Below are 18318 nucleotides of genomic sequence, written 5' to 3' on the forward strand. Positions count from 1 at the left end.
GTCATTACAGAAAGATGATGATATATCTAAAGCAGAGACAGCAATTGTGAAGCTTGATTGGTTAATTAAACTGGTTGTGCTCTCAGACTAGACCTGATGCTAGTTTTGATCTGCTGGAGCCAAGTACAATGATGAAACACCCGAAAGTTGAGAATGTTTGAAGGGCAAATAAAACATTAAAAAAGTTAAATCTGGAGAAATGTGTACTGAAGCTCCCAGCCTTAGGTGACCCAAAGAACATGAAGCTAGTCATTGTTAGTGATACTTCACATGCTAATCTTCCTGATGGGTATTTGAGTACAGCTGGTTTCATAATATTTCTAATGGGTGAAAATGGGAAATGTTGTCCTTTGCGTGGAAGCTAAGAAAATAAAAAGAGGCGTTAAAAGCAGTTCAGCTGCGAAAACAGTGTGTCTTGTGGAGGCAGTGGATATGTGGTTCTATTTGTCAAATATTTTAGGTGGAATTCTGAACAACGGACATACTGAAGATAGGATACCCATTGAATGTTATATGGATAATTGTTCTTTGTGGGACAATGTACACTCTACAAGAAGTGAGAGTGAGAAAAGACTACGCATTGACCTTGCTGGATTGAAACAAATGCTGGAGAGAAAGGAAATCTCCAAACTTAAATGGGTAGATGCAAGTCATCAGCTATCCGATTATTTTACAAGAAATGCCAGGTACAAAGAAATTGTTACGGTGATCGAGGAGCGGCGTCTCACAATGTAATACTTTTGTACCTAATATGGAATTTATTTTGAATTGTTCTTTGAGCCTGTTAATCCTTTATACATAATATGGAATTTTGAAATGTTTGAGCATATTAATCTAAGTTTTATTATAAAAGAAATAAGGGAATCTGTGAATTGTGTATCAATTGTTTAATTATGTGCAGGTGGAGGTGTTAACTGGGGTCTTACTGGAGCACTTATAAGGAGACTCTTACTGAGACTGGTGGAGGGCTTTGAGTGAGGAGCTACATGTTTGTAATCATTTTATTCTGGACAATAAATGCGAAATTGAGTAAAGATAGGTTCCAGCATTATCCTCCCACAGCAAACTTTCTCAAATTCAACATTAGCCAGGGTCAAATGGATACAAGGTGGGATGGGGATGGCATGAGAGGGATAGCATGGAAAGGATGGATTGGCATGGGAGGAAGAGGATGTAATGGGAGGGGTGGCATGGAAAGAATAGAATGATATGGGAGTGGAGGCATAGGTGGGATGGAATGGCATGCAATGGGGATGGCATAGGAGTGGGACAGAGGGGATGGCATCGGGGTGGAATGGGAAGGATGGGATGGAAAGGATGGAATGGGATGGGGACGGAATAGGAGGGATGGGATGGCATGGAATGAAATGAATGGAATGGCGTGGGATGGGGATTGCATAGCAGGAGTGAGAGGGAGGGGATGGCATCAGAACAGTCACATGTGAAGGATGGAATGGCATGGGAGGGAGCGGATGGGATAATGGAGTTGGTTAGGTGTACTAATTTGACCGTAAATGTTTTGCAGGTCTCTGCTAGTTAAGATTAAATAGTCTGGCATTATGAAATGTCAGTCTTACAAAGAAGGATGTGTTAGCTGGGTGACATGACAGACAAAGCGATTCTGTTGTCTGATTTATACATTTTCAAACTGTAGTAGAATCATGGATCAAGATTTTAATAGCATCAGCTGACAGAAAGAGTGCTTTGTCAAAAATACCTGTGTGTGTTAAGTTTTCATTAGATGGCAGTCATGTTTTTAGACATGTAAAGGGCAGTACCTAAATATATTAGAACAAAAAGTAAATGAGCAGAATTATGTTACTTGATCAGAATTTTCAAATGAGATGCTTTCTTGAAAAAAGAAAAGCTGTTGTTTTAGATTATAACGAGATTTTTTTGCCTTGGATGCCAAGCATCAGGAAAAGGAACTGCCTGATCACTACCCCACGACTACATTTTACACAGTGTACATTTGTATCTGAAGGAAAGCAAAAGTTTTCTCCATATAGAAGTTATTTAGGTTTATACGTACAGCTATTATCTGGTCACCAACATGTATTCTTCCATCCTGCTCAACTGCACTTCCTTGAGTGATGCTTTTCACAAAGATACCAGAAGGCTCTGCAAGCATAAACACATCTATGGAAATTTGCACAAATAACATTCACGTTATACAAATCTCAAACATCATCATATTTAAATAGCAGAGACTGCTAATTAGTAGCTCATTTTGCAGAAGGTCAATTCAAGTTGTGTACAACTGTTGTAATTCAGTCCTGTACAACTTGCAAAAAAAAACTGCAATTTCAATGTCACCCGTAGTGGGATCGTAATACTGAAAAAATATGCATACTGAAAGGCAAAAAAGCTAACTCCTTTATTTACAATAAAACATATAAATTAGCATGAATAGTTTCTGCTTTCAATCATGTTTTCACAAGCAGATGGTTTTCTTCCTAATAAAATACTAAACAGCATCAAAGAAACACTAATATGTTACAAATGAAGTGAACAGAACAGATCAGCAGTGGTTAACATGTCTGTCACCATGTGCATTTCTCTTTCTGTGGGTAAAAGATTACTTTGTAAGGAGACTCATGCTAAGGCAACACAAGTAGTTTCTATATTGGTTATTACAATTAAGTTTGCTTCCCTCAAATTATTACTTAATTGAGCTAAAAATGACCCAAAGATAAAAAGTGCCATGCGATTAATTCTCTCACTTTCATCTAGCAAGGAGGGAATTGTAAAGCTCTGGTATGTCAATCAAGACATATCAAGAAATTTATAACTTACAGCCAATGTCCCAGACTCCTCCATCACCATCCCTGGCTAGTCCCGACTCCCTGGCAGAATCGATCCAACAGATGTGGCAGAACAGTGGTATACAGTTGGGAGAGACTGGCCCTGGGGAGCGCTCAACATTGACTCCAGATCTCATGAGGTCTCATGGCATCAGGACAAACATTAGCAAGGAAGCCTCCTGCTGATGAACAACAACCACCCTCCCTCAACTGATTAATCAGTTTTCCTCCACATTGAATACCACTTGGAGTAAGCACTGAAGGTAGTAAGGGAACAAACTGTACTCTGGGTAGGGAACCTCAATGTTCATCACGAACAGTGGCTCGGCAGCACCACTACTGACCAAGATGGCCGAGTCCTGAAGGACATATCTGTCAGACTAGGTCTAAGGCAGATGGTGAGAAAACAACAAGAAGGGAAAACCAACTAGACCGCATCCTCACCAATCTACAGTCACAGATGCATCTGTCCATGACAGTGTTGATAGGAGTGACCACAGCATAGTCCTTTGAAGATGACGTCCAACTTCACAGATGCCAGTCATCAGCCAGCTTGGTTAATTCCACGTAATTTTAAGAAACAGATGAGTGCAAGAACCCCAAGCAAGTTGCTCTGGTACAGCTACAACACTGGCATCTAAGCGAGAGCATGGAAGATTGCCCAGATATATTCTATCTATCAAAAAAAGGACAAATGCAATCCAGCCAACTACCACTCAGTCTACTCTCAATCATCAGCAAAATGATGGAAGGTGTCATCGACAATGCTATCAAGGCATTTACTCATCAATAACCTGCTCACCAATACTCAGTTTAGGTTCTGCCAGGACCACTCTGCTCCGGACCCAACAGCCTTGGTCCAAACCTGGACAAAAGAGCTGAAATCCAGAGGTGAGGTGAGAGTGACTGCCCTTGACATCAATGCAGCGTTTGACACTGTGGTGTAGTAAAATTGAAGTCAATGGCAATCAGGAGGAAAACTTTCTATTGATTGGAGTCATACCTAGCACAAAGGAAGATGATTGTGGTTGTTGGAGGCCAATCATTCCAGCCCCAGGTCATTGCTGCAGCACTTTCTCAGATTAGTATCCTTTCCCAACACCTTCAGCTGCTTCATCAATAACCTGCCCTCTATCATAAGGTCAGAAATGGGGATGTTCATGGATGATTAGTGTTCAGTATCATTTGCAATTCCTCAGTTACTGAAGCAGCCCATGCCCAAATACAGCAAGACCTGCACAACTTTCAGGCTTGGGCTGATAAGCAGCAAGTAACATTTGCACCACAAGTGCCAGGTATTGACCATCTCCAACAAGAGAAAATCTAACCATCTCTCCTTGATATTCAATGGCATTACCATCATTGAATGCCCCACCAACAACATCCTGGGGGTTTGCAGATGACACAAAACTGGGTGGGTGAGTTGTGAAGAGGATGCAGAGAGGCTTCAGGGTGATTTGGACAAGTTGACCAGGTGAAGGTGAGAGAAGGGTGGAAATTGAAAGCAAAGTTGAAGAAGTTTTCCAGATCGGGGGCGAAAGCAGGAAATGGCATTGAAATAGTCATCAAAGTACCGGAAAAAGAGGTGAGGCAGGGGGCCTGAGTAGGACTGGAACAAGTAATGTTCAAAATAACCCACAAAAAGATAGGCTTAACTAGGACCCATGCAGGTACCCACAGCAACACCTTTTATATGGTGGACATGAGTGGAGTTGAAGGAAAAGTTGTTCAATGTGAGAACAGGTTCAGCCATGCGAAGGAGGGTGGTGGTGGATGGTCGTCTGGTTGGGTCTTTGTTCAAGGAAGAAGCAGAGAGCCTACAGACCGTTCTGGTGGGGGACGGAGGTGCAGAGAAATTGGATGTCCACAGTGTAGAGGAGGCAGTTAGGGCCAGGAAACTGGAAACTGTCAACATGACATAGGGCGTCCAAAGAGTCACGGATGTAGGTGGGAAAAGACTGGACAACGGGAGAAAAAAAATAAAGATAGGAAGAAATAAGTTCAGTGGGGCGGGAACAGGCTGAAACGATAGGTCTACAAGGACAGTCCTGTTTGTGGATTTTGGGAAGGAGGTAGAAGTGGGTTGTCTGGTGTTGCGGGACTATGAGGTCGGAAGCTGTAGAGAGATAATCTTCAGACGAGATGAGGTCCGTGATAGTCCTGGAGACAGCAGCATGATGTTTGGTGGTGGGGTCACAGTCCGGGGGAGGTAGGAAGAAGTATCTGAGAGTTGGCGCTCAGCCTCTGCAAGGTAGAGGTCGGTACACCAGACAACAACAGCACCACCCTTGTCAGCAGGTTTGATCACAATGTCAGGGTTAGACCGGAGAGAACGGAGTGCAGCAAGTTCAAAGGGAGACAGGTTAGAGTGAGTGAGGGAAGCGGAGAAATTAAGACGGCCAATGTCATGCCGACAGTTCTCAAAGAAAAGATCAAGAGCGGGTAAGAGGCCAGTGGGAGGGGTCAGGGTGGAGAGAGAATACTGGAGGCAGGTGAATGGGTCCTCTGGTCGGGGAGAGGACTACTAGCCAAAGAAGTGAGCCCGGAGGTGAAGGTGATGCAACGACAGCGCAATGTCAAGCGCAAAATTCATGGAGTTGGGGGCATAAGGGGATCAACTGAGTCCTTTGCTAAATGCAGATCATTCAGCGTCAGACAAGAGAAGGTCAGAGGGTATTGTAAATACACAGCAAGGTGTGAGATTAGGAGAAGGGATGGGGTCAGAGGGAAGTGAAGGGAAAGGAAGAGCTGGAGGGGTGTTGGTCCCCATGAAATGCTACAGCTCATGTTCCTTAACACCTGAAAGGAAGAGGTAAAACATTTTTGTTAATGCGTCAAATAAGACGAAGGATGAAATGAAACTGCGGAACCAGCTCTGATTTATTCCACGTGGATTTCGACTGAAGTTCCATCCTTCATGTTCCAATCCACCCAGGATTACAGGTATCTCCGAGACATACAACATTCTTCAGACTGCTGTTCTCACCGCATCCTGAGATCCACACTCAGTGCCATGTGCCGCCACACGTACACACTCCACCTCTCTCTCCAGAAGCACTGACTCACCTGATTTCAAAGCTGTCCTGCTCCCAAATTTCATTTCATCCTTTGTCTTATCCTGGGTGGCAAGTGCACAGAATGTACTCCAGGTGAGGGACTTGAATGTCCATCATCAAGAGTGGCTTGGTTGCACCACCACTGACCAAGCTGGACGAGTCCTGAAGGGCATATCTACCAAACTGGGCCGGCAGCAAGAAGTGAGGGAACAAACAAAAGGGAAAAATCTACCAGACCTTGTCAACACCAATCTACCTTTTACAGATGCATCTGTCCATGACAGTATTGGTAGTAGTGACCAACGCGCAATCCTAACGAGAACAATGACCCTTCTTCACACTGAGGATACCCACCATCGTGTTGTGCAGCACTACCACCCGTGCAAAAACGGAACAGATTCAGAACAGACCTAGCAACTCTCAACTGAGCTTCCATGAGGCGCTGTGGACCATTAGTAGCAGTAGAATTGTATTCAATCATAAGCTGTAACCTCATGACCGAGCATATCCCTCACTCTACCAATACTATCAAGCCAAAGGTCAACCCTGATTCAATAAAAGATGCAGGAGAGCATGCCAGGAGCAGCACCAAGCATACCTAAAAATGAGGTGTCAACCTGGTAAAGCTACAACACAGAACTACTTACATGCCAACAGTGGAAGCAGCACGCAATAGACAGACCTAAGTGATTCAACAACCAACGGATCAGATCTAAGCTCTGCAGTTCTGGCACATTCAGTCATGAATGGTGGTTGGCAGACAGGAAACAGAGTAGAAATAAATGGGTCTTTTTCCGTATGGCAGGCAGTGACTAGTGGGGTACCACAGGGATCGGTGCTCGGACCCCAACTATTCACAATATATATTAATGATATAGATGAGGAAACTAAATGTAATATCTCCAAATTTACAGAACTGGGTGGGAGGGCGAGTTGTGAGGAGGATGCAGAGAGGCTTCAGGGTGATTTGGACAAGTTGAGTGAATGGGTAAATGTATGGCAGGTGCAGTATAATGTGGATAAATGTGAGGTTTCCCACTTTGGTAGCAAAAACAGGAAGGCAGATTATCTGAACGGCTACAAACTGAGAGAGGGGAATATGCAATGAGACCTGGGTGTTCTCGTACACCAGTCGCTGAAGGTAAGCATGCAGGTCCAACAGGCGGTAAAAAAGGCAAATGGTATGTTGGCCTTCATAGCGAGAGGATTTGATACAAGAGCAGGGATGTCTTGCTGCAGTTATACAGGGCCTTGGTGAGGCCACACCTGGAATATTGTGTGCAGTTTTGGTCTCCTTATCTGAGGAAGGATGTTCTTGCTATAGAGGGAGTGCAGCAAAGGTTTACCAGATTGATTCCTGGGATGGCGGGACTGACGTATGAGGAGAAATTAAGTCGGTTAGGATTATATTCACTGGAGTTCAGAAGAGTGAGGGGGGAATCTCATAGAAACCTATAAAATTCTAACAGGACTTGACAGCGTAGATGCAGGAAGGATGCTCCCAATGGTAGGGGAGTCCAGAACCAGGGGTCATAGTCTAAGAATACGGGGTAAACCATTCAGGACTGAGATGAGGAGAAATTTCTTCATCCAGACAGTAGTGAACCTGTGGAAATCCCTAGCACAGAAAGCAGTTGAGGCCAAAACGTTTTATGTTTTCAAGAAGCAGTTAGATATAGCTCTTGAGTTTAAAGGGATCAAAGGATATGGGGCGAAAACGGGAACAGGTTACTGAGTTGGATGATCAGCCATGATCATAATGAATGGCAGAGCAGGCTTGAAGGGCCAAATAGCCTACTCCTATTTTCTATGTGGTGGACAATTAAACAGCTAACCGGAGCAGTAAGCTTTTTTTTTCATTGTTGGGATGTGAGCTTCGCTGGCCAGGCCAGCATTTATTGCCCATCCCTCACTGCCTTTCAGAAGTTGCTCTTCTTGAACAGCTGCAGTTCACGTGGTGTAGGTATGCTCACAGTGCTGAAAGGGAGGGATTTCCAGGATTTTGACCTAGCAATAGTGAAGGAACAGCGATATAGTTCCAATTCAGAATGGTGAGTGACTTGGAGGGTCAGTTGCAAGCGTGGTGTTCCCATGCGTCTGCTTCCTACAAATATCTCCATTCTCCTGACAGAGGAGCCCAGCACATCAGTGCAGAAGAAAAGGCTGAAGCATTTGTGACTATCTTCAACCAGAAGGGATGAGTGGATGATCCATTTCGGACTTCTCCTGAGGTCCCGAGCATCATAGATGCCAGTCTTCAGCCAATTTGATTCACTCCACATGTTATCAAGAAACAGCTGAAGGCACTGGATACAGCAAAGGCTTTGGGCCCTGACAACAGCCTGGTTTGAGTACTGAAGAACTAGCTGTGCCTCTAGTCAAATTGTTCCAGTACAGCTACAGCACAGGCATCTACCCGACAATGTGGAAAATTGCCCAGGTATGTCCTGTGCACAAAAAGCAGGACAAATCCAATCCAGCTAATTACTGCCCTATCAGTCTACTCGCAAAGTGATGGAAGGTGTCGGCAACAGTGCTATCAAGTGCCACTTAAACAGCAACAACCTGCTCACTGACGCTCAGTTTGGATTCTGTCAGGACCACTCAGCTCCTGACCCCATTACAGCCCTGGTCCAAACATTTGCCAGTGATGAACTCAAGAGTTGAGAGTAACTGCCCTTAACATCAAGGAGCCCTAGCAAAATTGAAGTCAATGGACATCAAGGGGAAAACTCTCCACTGGTTGGAGTCATACCTAGTGCAAAGGATGGTTGTGGTTGTTGGAGGTCAAGCATCTCAACCCCAGGACACTGCTGCAGGATTTCCTCAGGGTAACGTCCTAGGCCCAACCATCTTCAGCTGCTTCATCAATGGCCTTCGCTCCATCATAAGATCAGAGCTGGGGATGTTCACTGATGATTGTACGATGATCAGTATCATTCGCAACTCCTCAGGTACTGAAGCAGTCCGTATCCAGATGCAGCCAGACTTGGACAACATTCAGGCTTGGGCTGATAAGTGGCAAGTAACATCCGCATCACACAAGTGCTAGGAATGACAATCTCCAACAAGGGAGAATCCAAACATCTTCCCTTGACGTTCAACAGCATTACCATCACTGAATCCCCCACTATCAACATCCTGGGGTTACACAGACCAGACTGGTGCAGTTAAATAAATACCGTGGCTACAAGAGCAGGTCGGAGGCTGGGAATTCTGTCGTAAGTAATTCACCTCCTGACTCCCCAAAGCCTGTCCACCATCTACAAGGCACAAATAAAGAGTGTGGCTCCACTTTCCTGGATGGGTGCCGCTCCAACACTTAAAGTCGACACCATCCAGGACAAAGCAGCCCGCTTGATTGGTACCCCATCCACCACCTTCAACATTCACTCCCTCCACCACCAACGCATAGTGGCAGCAGTGTGTGTCATATACAAGATGCACTGCGGCAACTCACCAAGGCTCCTTCGACAGCACCTTCCAAACCTACGACCTCTTCCACCTAGAAGGACAAGAGCAGCAGACGCATGGGAATACCACTATCTGCAAGCTCCCCTCCAAGCCACATACCATGCTGTCTTGGAAATATATCGCTGTTCCTTCATTGTCTTTGGATCAAAATCCTAACAGCACTGTGGGTGTAACCATACCAGATGTACTACAGCGGATCAAGAAGGCAACTCATCACCACCTTCTCGAGGGCAATTAGGGATGAGTAACAAATGCCCGCCTTGCCAACAATGCCCACATCCCATGAACTGAATAAAAAAAATCTATCCCCACAAAATAAACAAGTAAACACATTCAAGGTTGACAAATTCACAGTAAAACAGAGAATTATATTCTCTAAGGCTTTGTGGGAAACCCAACTTTAGGCTTTTTGTGATGGAATTCAGATTTAAGTATCTCACTTTTCCTCTTAGAACATTGAGAGGATGCAAAGAACAAAAAGTGTAGAAACAGATCATAAAAACTAATACAGTACCTAAATTTTTGTCTCCAACATAACCAGCAATGGTTATGCCGAGTCCATGAACATCTTTTGTAAGCTTCACATCGAATATTTCACCATCAACATTCTGAGAGCAAACTGGTTCAGGCTAATAAAAAAAAAAATGCATAAGTACAATATTTATATTGTATTCTCCAGTCCAAGTAAACTAGTTCTAACTTTGCCCAATGAAGCATGATTATGCTATAATCATTTAGATCAGATGCAAAATACAGTGGACACTGGAAATCTGAAATAAAAACAGAAAATGCTAGAAATAGTCAGTGGTCTGGCAGCATCTGAGCAAAGAGAAACAGAGTTAGCATTTCAAGTCAATGACCTTTCATCAGAACGTCACGAGCATTACTGAATATCAGTTTTCATCAGATTTGATGAAAGGCCATCAACCTGAAATGTTAACTCTGTTTCTCTCTCCACAGATGCTCCCGACCTGCTGAGTATTTCCAGCAATTTCTATTTTGATTTAGATCAGAGTCTGGTCATCAAAAAGCATCCTGATTATACTAACGGTAGAACGCAATAAACCTCCCCACTCTTCGAATTTGCACCAATTTTATATGCATAAGCAGAGGTTTCTTTTTGAATTACAGCTACTTGCATTGCTTTTATTTCTCTTCCTCTCTTCCAGGCTTCCCAAGGTTCCATACCATCTTTCTTTTGTCATATCAATCGAGTCAGTTGCCAGAATTTTAATTGCTCCAAAGGTGGCCCATGCCTTTAGGGCCTAAGCTCTGGAATTCCTTCCCTCAATCTCTCTACCTCTTTTACTCGCTCTCTTCTCCTTTAAGACATTCCTTAAACCTACATTTTTGATCAAGCTTTTGGTCATCTGTGCTAATATCTCCTTTTATGGCTCAGTCTCAAATTTTGTTTGATAGCACTCCAGTGAAGCAACTTGGGATGTTTTTTACTACATTAAAGGTGCTAGAGAAATTCAAGTTGTCGAATGCAATTAGATTAACTGGTTGCCCTGCTTTTCCTACAGGGAAACATCTGGACCCCCTCCAATGGCAGGACTGAGACTCAGAACTCACTACAGTTGTTAAGTGTAGGAATTATTGCACATCTGTAAATTAACTTCCAACTATTCTCAGTGTAAGGTGTGGGTGAAGGTCTAGTGTACTGTATTGAACTAGCTGATTTAATTGTGACAACTAAGCATAACTCTATACTGCCTCTCTGCTGCCCTCTCTGTTGGGAGATGTGAATAAAGGTTCAACATGACTGCTCCCAGAAAAGACTTCATGAAGATTTACTCTGTGAATACATAACAGAAGGTATTTCAAAGCATTTTCAATTGTATTGGTATATGCTAAGATGCTCTGGAAAAAGTTAAGATACGATGATAAAATATGGTCAGCAATTTCGAAAGTAATCTGTTTAATGAGGTACACAATCTCCAGCCTTCAGTTATTACAGTACATATTTACCAATGTGCCCACAATAGATCAACCCCTAGCTTTTTCATTCTTGCACAAAATGGATTATATACACAAAAGGATTTTAAACAAATGTTGTCTAGGCGAATAAAAACAGAAAATGCTGTTAATACTCAGCTGGTCTGGCAGCATCTGTGGAGAGAGAAACAGAGTTACTGTTTCAGGTCAGTGATCCTTTGTCAGAACTGGGAGTGCATAGAGATGTAACAGTTTTTAAGCCAGTCTGTGAAAAGGGAGAAGGGAAAGAAAGATCTAATGGGAAGGGCTGTGATAGGATGGAAGGCAGGAAAGAGTAAACGACAAAAGGGATAATCATGCATGGCAAAAAGAAATGATAGGACAAGTAAAGAAACAAAAGAGGTGTAAATGGGAAAGCAGAACTACCAACAGCTGCCACACAAACAAAAGGAGACGAGGCTATGATCTGAAATTGTTGAACTCAATGTTGACTCCAGAAGGCTGTAAAGTGCCTTGTCAAAAGATGAGGTGCTGTTCCCCTTTGAATCTCAATGTAAGCTCAAGGAAACCCTCCTTCCCCACTTTACCTACCTGACTTAAAAACTACATCTCTATGCATTGCCAATTCTGACGAAGGTCACCAACCTGAAACATTAACTCAGTTTATCTCTCCATAGATGCTGCCACACCTGCTGAGTACTTCCAGCATTTTCTGTTTTGATTTCAGATTTCCAGCATCTGTAGCAGTTTGTTCTCGTGTAGTCCAGGCAAAGGTTTTGAAATTTTAAGATAATCTTGTCCAAAATTTAGAGACAATGTATTCAATTCTAACTTTATTTTTCCCCCTCAAAAGACTACTAACAAGAAAGGATTTTTCTCACTCTTTGTCTGTTCAGTAGAAAACCAGGTACCATACTTGCCTCTTCTGCTACAGGAGGTACAGACGGTAAAGCAGGAAGTCCCTGAGGGGCAGCAGACAAGGAGTCTTCCAAGGCCCCTCTAGCGATCACTAATTTGACTCGATTCCCACACTGCCTCAGCACCTGAGCCACTTGCTCACTACCCATTCCAAGCAGGTCTGTGTCACCTATCTTTAGAATATGGTCACCACTTTGAAGTCGTCCATCCTTTAAATCACAAATATAGAATAAGATTATTATTTGTGATGAACACAGACTATCTGAAAGCATCAAATACAAGCAAAGTTCTTTTGCAGCTTATTCAGGGTGTATAGTGTATGATGGAAAAATGTTTTTTCTCTATATTAATATTGTTGAGATATGAAGCATAGCAGAATACTGAAAGCCAGATAACCACCTTGAAATGGATGCCCTCCTGGAAGGACTCAGGAATCAAAGCAACACATCGTATGGGCCGATGATAAACCAAATGAAAGGCAAAAGCAATAATTCTGACAATCGGCTATGAACTGAAATCAGAAGGTACTTAAACAGCCGAAGTAGCATCTGCAAGCCTAGGGTAGATGTTAGCTGAAAAATATTGCTGAGAAATGAATCAAACCAAGCGTATGAAAAGCCAGGTAACTCTAGGAGTCTGGAGAAAAGGACAGACTGAATAGGGCTGATGACTGCCATTCATGAGAGGAAATAGCAACAAGGGCGAATGCAGGAAAAAATATACAAGAACTGGAAAAGACATCAGGGGAAATCTGCTATGATCAACCCTTAAAAAGCATGACAAGCAAAATCCTCTAGTACACATAAAGTCCTTGCTGCTAACAGATTAAAGTTAAGCAGCAAGACTAAATTACTTAGATCTAGTTCTACCATAATAGAACATATGGAATAATTTGCGTGAATATTGACACTGTAAATATACGCTATAGTTACAAATAGGACGTACAGCTGACAACCTGTTGGCACAGCAGCAATTGTTAAATATGCTCCACACAAGGAATATGCATCCTAGATTAGTAGCAGGCAGTATGCTGTGCAGGTGCATGACACTGTCCCTGCTTTATGTATTATATATAAACTTGTTCTGCAAGCACTATAGGTAACCAATCAGCAATAACCTACAGGAGGAGGTTCTTAGCAACTTTAGTCACAAACTCTGATCAAGGAGACCATCACAGAAATCATTGGCTGGAAGAGCATCAAGTGAGAGAGGGATAATGAAGCTGAAGTAGTAACATTAGGTTCATATCATGTCATTCAACGACAGGCACTCAGAAATACAATGAAAGCACTGCTGAAAGATAGTTATCTGAGATAAAGGCCTGCTCGGGTCTGCAAATGAGACCCGACCCGAGCCCGACAGAACCCCATCCGGCCCCGAGCACGACCCGGCCCGAGACCTTCCATTTTTTCCCACGCCCGATCAGACCCGACCATCAGTTAACTTACCTTCTGTTTTTCACTTTGTTCATTACCTGCACAAGCTTAAAATAACTATAACAAAACCACCTTTAAAGTCCAAAAAGTAAATTAACATTAGAATCACTTACCTGAGGTGGTGATAGAGCGTGTCCGATCCGGCCCGAGCTGAGCCCGAATGCCGGACCCGGAAGTGTGACCCGACCCGAACCCGACAAATGCCATTGGGTTCGGGTAGGGTAGCAGGCCTTTAATTTGAGGCAGCATTTTGACATTTTGTTTTCGTCTTAAGAATGTCCTCTGGCAGTCAGCAGTTTAAAATGCCCGGCATTACCTGGATGACCTAAATACAGAATTTGAGGAAATAGCACAGGGCAAGTCAGAATGCACAAATGGAAGCCAGAGGTGAAACACAGACAGGAACAGGAGGAGGCCATTCAGCCCTTCAATCCTGCTCCGTTACTCTATTAAAACATGGCTGATCTGTACGCCATGCAAACATTGGGTTGTGGAAAAATAGGCAAGGATTTTGGAGGTTTCAATATGTTCAAGGACTTGAGAGGAAAGGGAGGCTGGAGATGGAATGGCAGTTTACAAGGGCAAAGGGGTCAAGGGTGGGCTTTTTTGAAGAGTGGCTGATGATGGCAGATTTGAAAGGGAGTAGCTGCAGCTAGAGAACTGTTAACAACGTCAGCTAGCATAAGGGAAGTTGGATGATCAGCAATTTAGTGGAAATAGGGCTAAGAGAGCAGGAGGTGAGTCTTGTGGACAAGATGAGCTTGCAGATGCAATGAGGAGAGAGAAGAGAAACTATAGAAAGATTAGCATTCAGGGTGAGGGCAGATGGGAACCTTGGAGGAAGCTTGGCTTGGTGGGCAAGAGGTGTGGCAGATGCAGCTGAACGGATGGTCTCAATTTTAGTGACAAACAAATGCATGAGCTGCTTGCACTTATTGATGCTGAGGACGGAAAGGGCAGGGGAGACGGGTTTAAGAAGATGATTGATCGTGGAACAAAGAAAGAGGGGGTTATTTCACATTACAGGATGATCCAGGAATAGTGAGCAATGTTGGCAAAGGAGAGAAAAGCCTGATGGTGCTTTTTGTGGTCCAGTCAGATCTGGTGAGGAGTGGCTGAAGCAGCTGTATGCTATAAATGTTGATATTTGCATCCCTTGGATCTAAGGGAGTGAAGATGGGAGGGGGGGGGTCATACAAAGTGAAACAACAAAGATGGGATACAGGAAGGATTTTACTGGAGACAGGGGCATCAAACATGGAGCTAACAGTGTGATTGAGCAGATTGGTAGCTACAGAGGTATTGTGGCGAACAGAGGGCCAAAAGTTAGACAGTTGGGAGTCTGAAAGTGCCATTTGCAAATGATCTGGGGGAAGAATTGTTTGGTTTTTACAGGGGTGGGTGCAGAAAGAAGTGGGGCCGGAAGGGGGATGAGAGTCGTAAGGATACCAGGAAGTGATTAGAGATGTCTGCAATTGAGATGACAAGAATGGACAGGTCACAGGAGATAGCAAGGTTGTGGATGTGACTATGAATGTGTGTAAGAGAGGGAGATCTAGGAGGGAAGGAGAGGTTAAGAGAGCAAAGGCAGGTAGTGAACTCAGAGGAAAGAGGACAAGTTGAGTTGAGATGGGAGAAAAAAAAAATCACCAAGAATGAGATGTTACTCAGCGCTGAGCGTGAGAAGTAGTGAGCATATCTCAGTTGGAAACTTACTGTGGGGCGTGGGGATCGGTGGAGAATGAGGATTTTAAAGGAGAAATGAGAGGGCTAGAACTAGGTGACGTGCTCAAAGGAGGAGTAGGTGCCACAGGAATGGCAGGGACGGGGTGGGGGGGAAATCGGGTGGTGGCAGTAGAACAGGCCAGTTAGGTTCGCTGCTTGTAAGGAGGCTACAAGTGCCTCAATGGGCCCTTCAGAGAATGTCAAAAGAGGAATAGAAGGAAGCTGTGGGGTTATCCGACAAGGAGTCGAGATTGGAATGGCGGTAGGAGAGTAGGAAGGATGATCAATTGTGAAAGGTTAGGGTAAGAATGGGTGGGGAGGGGGGGGGTGCAAAGGAGGCGTGACTGGATAACAGGAAGACAAGGAGACAGGAGAGAAAGATCCAAGAGTGGTAAAAAATGAAAAAGAGACAAAAATAATGGGCTTGGGTCCAGAGAGGCAGTCAAAATACACAAACAAATGGGCACAGGGAAACTGAGGTTACACAGGCATGACAAAGATTAGGATAGATAGATCCTGATTGCAAATGGAGGAGAGGGAGAAGAAAATAACAGAGTCCAAAGTTAAAGTCAGAGATCTCGTTGTGGATCCAAGTTGACTTGTAGATAAAGTGGAGTCAGCATGAAGCACTGATGAATTGATGATAAGACAGTCTTCTCTGCTCAAGTTGTTTTTGGCAGTTAATCCCACATCATCACTTTCACCATCTTGCTCTACCAAGGTTTCTGATCTTTGACATGCATGAGAAGGTCTCTTTGCAAAATGCAAGTACAAAGCATGCAGATTGCAGTTATGTATGAAATTCTGAGGGTGCTGTATTATACTGCATCAACTGATCAGTCAAGATTTCTTAAGCACAGCTTTAAACTCCCAAGGGTATATTCAGTAATCCTTCTGGCTGTAGGCTGAACTTCTTTGTATCTGTGTTCTGGATTTTCTGGTGATTGACACGGGAGTGTCAAGATTTCAGACACTTCCCTGCCACCCTTCCTTTCCCCTTCAAATGATGGTGCTAAAAGTGACCGTCTTAAAATGAAGTAATCATCAAAGCTTCTGGGGAAGCAGGAATTGACTTGCACGATTTTAAGCTGATGACCACATACCAATTCACCATTAATAGAATAATCCTGTTGGACTCCAAGGGTCTGTCTTTCTTCAGATCATTGGAAGCTCAATCTTCCTTTTGCCTTGATGCCTCTCTGAAAGAGGAGGAGAAGTTGAACAAATCCACATTTGCTTATCTGGAGTGGACCTCTGGCTTCAAAGAAAATGCCTCACACCTGTTTCTACTGATTGCACATAAAACACCACTCTGTTAAAATCAAAGATTTAACAAATATCTATACAAGTTGCCTACTCTACAGTAAAGTCAGAGAAATACTATGGAATGGTAGTCACACCAGGGGTCAGATGAAATGTATTAACAGCTCGTTTACCTTCTTTTTGAAAGATCATGAATTTCTTTAAGCAAAATTATCTTAATGAACAGAATTTCAGTCATTTTGAGGGATGACCAAGCATTTCAATCTAAGTGGATCTGTACAGCAGCCTGAGAGCCTTCAGTTCACTTAAAAATCGTATTTGGAACGCAGGAACAGGAATAGGACCTTTAGCCCCTAAAACCTGTTCCACCATTTAATGAGATTATGGCTGATTTGTGACCTAACTCCGCATATTCGCCTTTGCCCCATATGTCTGAATACCTTTGGTGAACAAAAGTCTATCTAATTCTGCTTTAAATTGAAAAATTGATCTAGTATCAATTGCTGTTTGCAGAAGAGTTCCAAATTCCTACCACCTTTGTGCATACAATAGTATCCTAATTTCACTCCTGAAAGGTTCGGCTCGAATTTTTTACACTATGCCCCCTGGTATTAGACACCCCAACCAGTGAAAATATCTCTATCTATCCTATCTTTTCCACTTAATATCTTGAAAACTTTGATCAAATCGCCCCTTAACTGTCTAAATTCCAGGGGATACTACCCAGGTTTGTGTAATCTCTCCTTGTAATTTAATCCTTGGAGTCCAGGTATCATTTTAGTAAATCTAAATTGCACTCCTTCCAAAGCTCAGAACAGCTCACATTACTCCAGATGTGGTCTTAGCAGGGCTTTGAATTGATGAAGCATGACTTCTACCCCCTTGTATTCTAGTCCACTGGCTATAAAGACCAGCATTCCATTAGCCTTTTTGATTATTTGCTGTAGCTATTCATGACATTATAAATCGACCCTCAAGTCTCTTTGTACCTCCACTGTTTCTTGCTTTTCACTCTTTAGAAAGTACCCTGTTCTATACTTTTTATATCCAAAGTGGAAGACCGTACATTTGCCTACATTCAAATCCATTTCCCACAGTTTTGTTCATTCACTTAAACACATCTTCTTAGCCTTATCTGCTCGAAGGAGAACAATCCCACTTTCTCCAGTCTATCCACATAACTGTAATCTCTCATCCTAGGAACAGTTCAAACACCTTCACACTCTTCCTAAAGCATGGTGCCCAGAACTGGACAGAATATTTCAGCTATGGCTGAACTATTGTTTTATATAGGTTTAGCATAACTTTCTTGCTTTTGCACTCTATTCCTCTATTGATAAAGGCAAGGATCATATATGCTATTTTTGAAAACAACCTTCTCAACATGTCCTGCCATTTTGAAAGACTTCTGCACATACACCCCGAGTTCTCTTTGTTCCTGCACTCCCTTTAAATTTGTACCATTTAGTTCATATTGTTAATTGTATATCAGCTGTTTAATTATATGCAGGTGGAGAGTGTTAATTGGGGTCTTACTTGAGCACACAAAAGGAGACACTTACTGAGACAGGGGAGGTTTGAGTAAGGAGCTACATGTTTGTAATCCTTTCACTCTGTAAAATAAATGTAACATATGAGTAAAGATTGGCTCTAGCATCATCCTTCAACAACAAGCTTTCTGGAATGTAACACATATTATCTCTC

At 43.1% G+C, this 18318-nt stretch overlaps 1 protein-coding gene across 14 annotated transcripts in view; it reads right to left on the reverse strand.

Annotated features, from left to right (window-relative positions):
- LOC137369472 (multiple PDZ domain protein) overlaps window positions 1–18318 on the reverse strand; it is a 419370-nt gene that overhangs the window by 276008 nt on the left and 125044 nt on the right. For all 14 annotated transcript variants that reach the window (XM_068030740.1, XM_068030727.1, XM_068030738.1 and 11 more), the window contains exons 8-10: window positions 12193–12399; window positions 9849–9963; window positions 2033–2121 (exon numbers count right to left, since the gene is read on the reverse strand). In XM_068030740.1, coding sequence (XP_067886841.1) covers window positions 2033–2121; window positions 9849–9963; window positions 12193–12399 — 411 coding nt within the window. The remainder of the gene's footprint in view (window positions 1–2032; window positions 2122–9848; window positions 9964–12192; window positions 12400–18318) is intronic.

The sequence above is a fragment of the Heterodontus francisci genome, chromosome 4, assembly GCF_036365525.1.
Source record: "Heterodontus francisci isolate sHetFra1 chromosome 4, sHetFra1.hap1, whole genome shotgun sequence".
Classification (NCBI taxonomy): Eukaryota; Metazoa; Chordata; class Chondrichthyes; order Heterodontiformes; family Heterodontidae; genus Heterodontus; species Heterodontus francisci.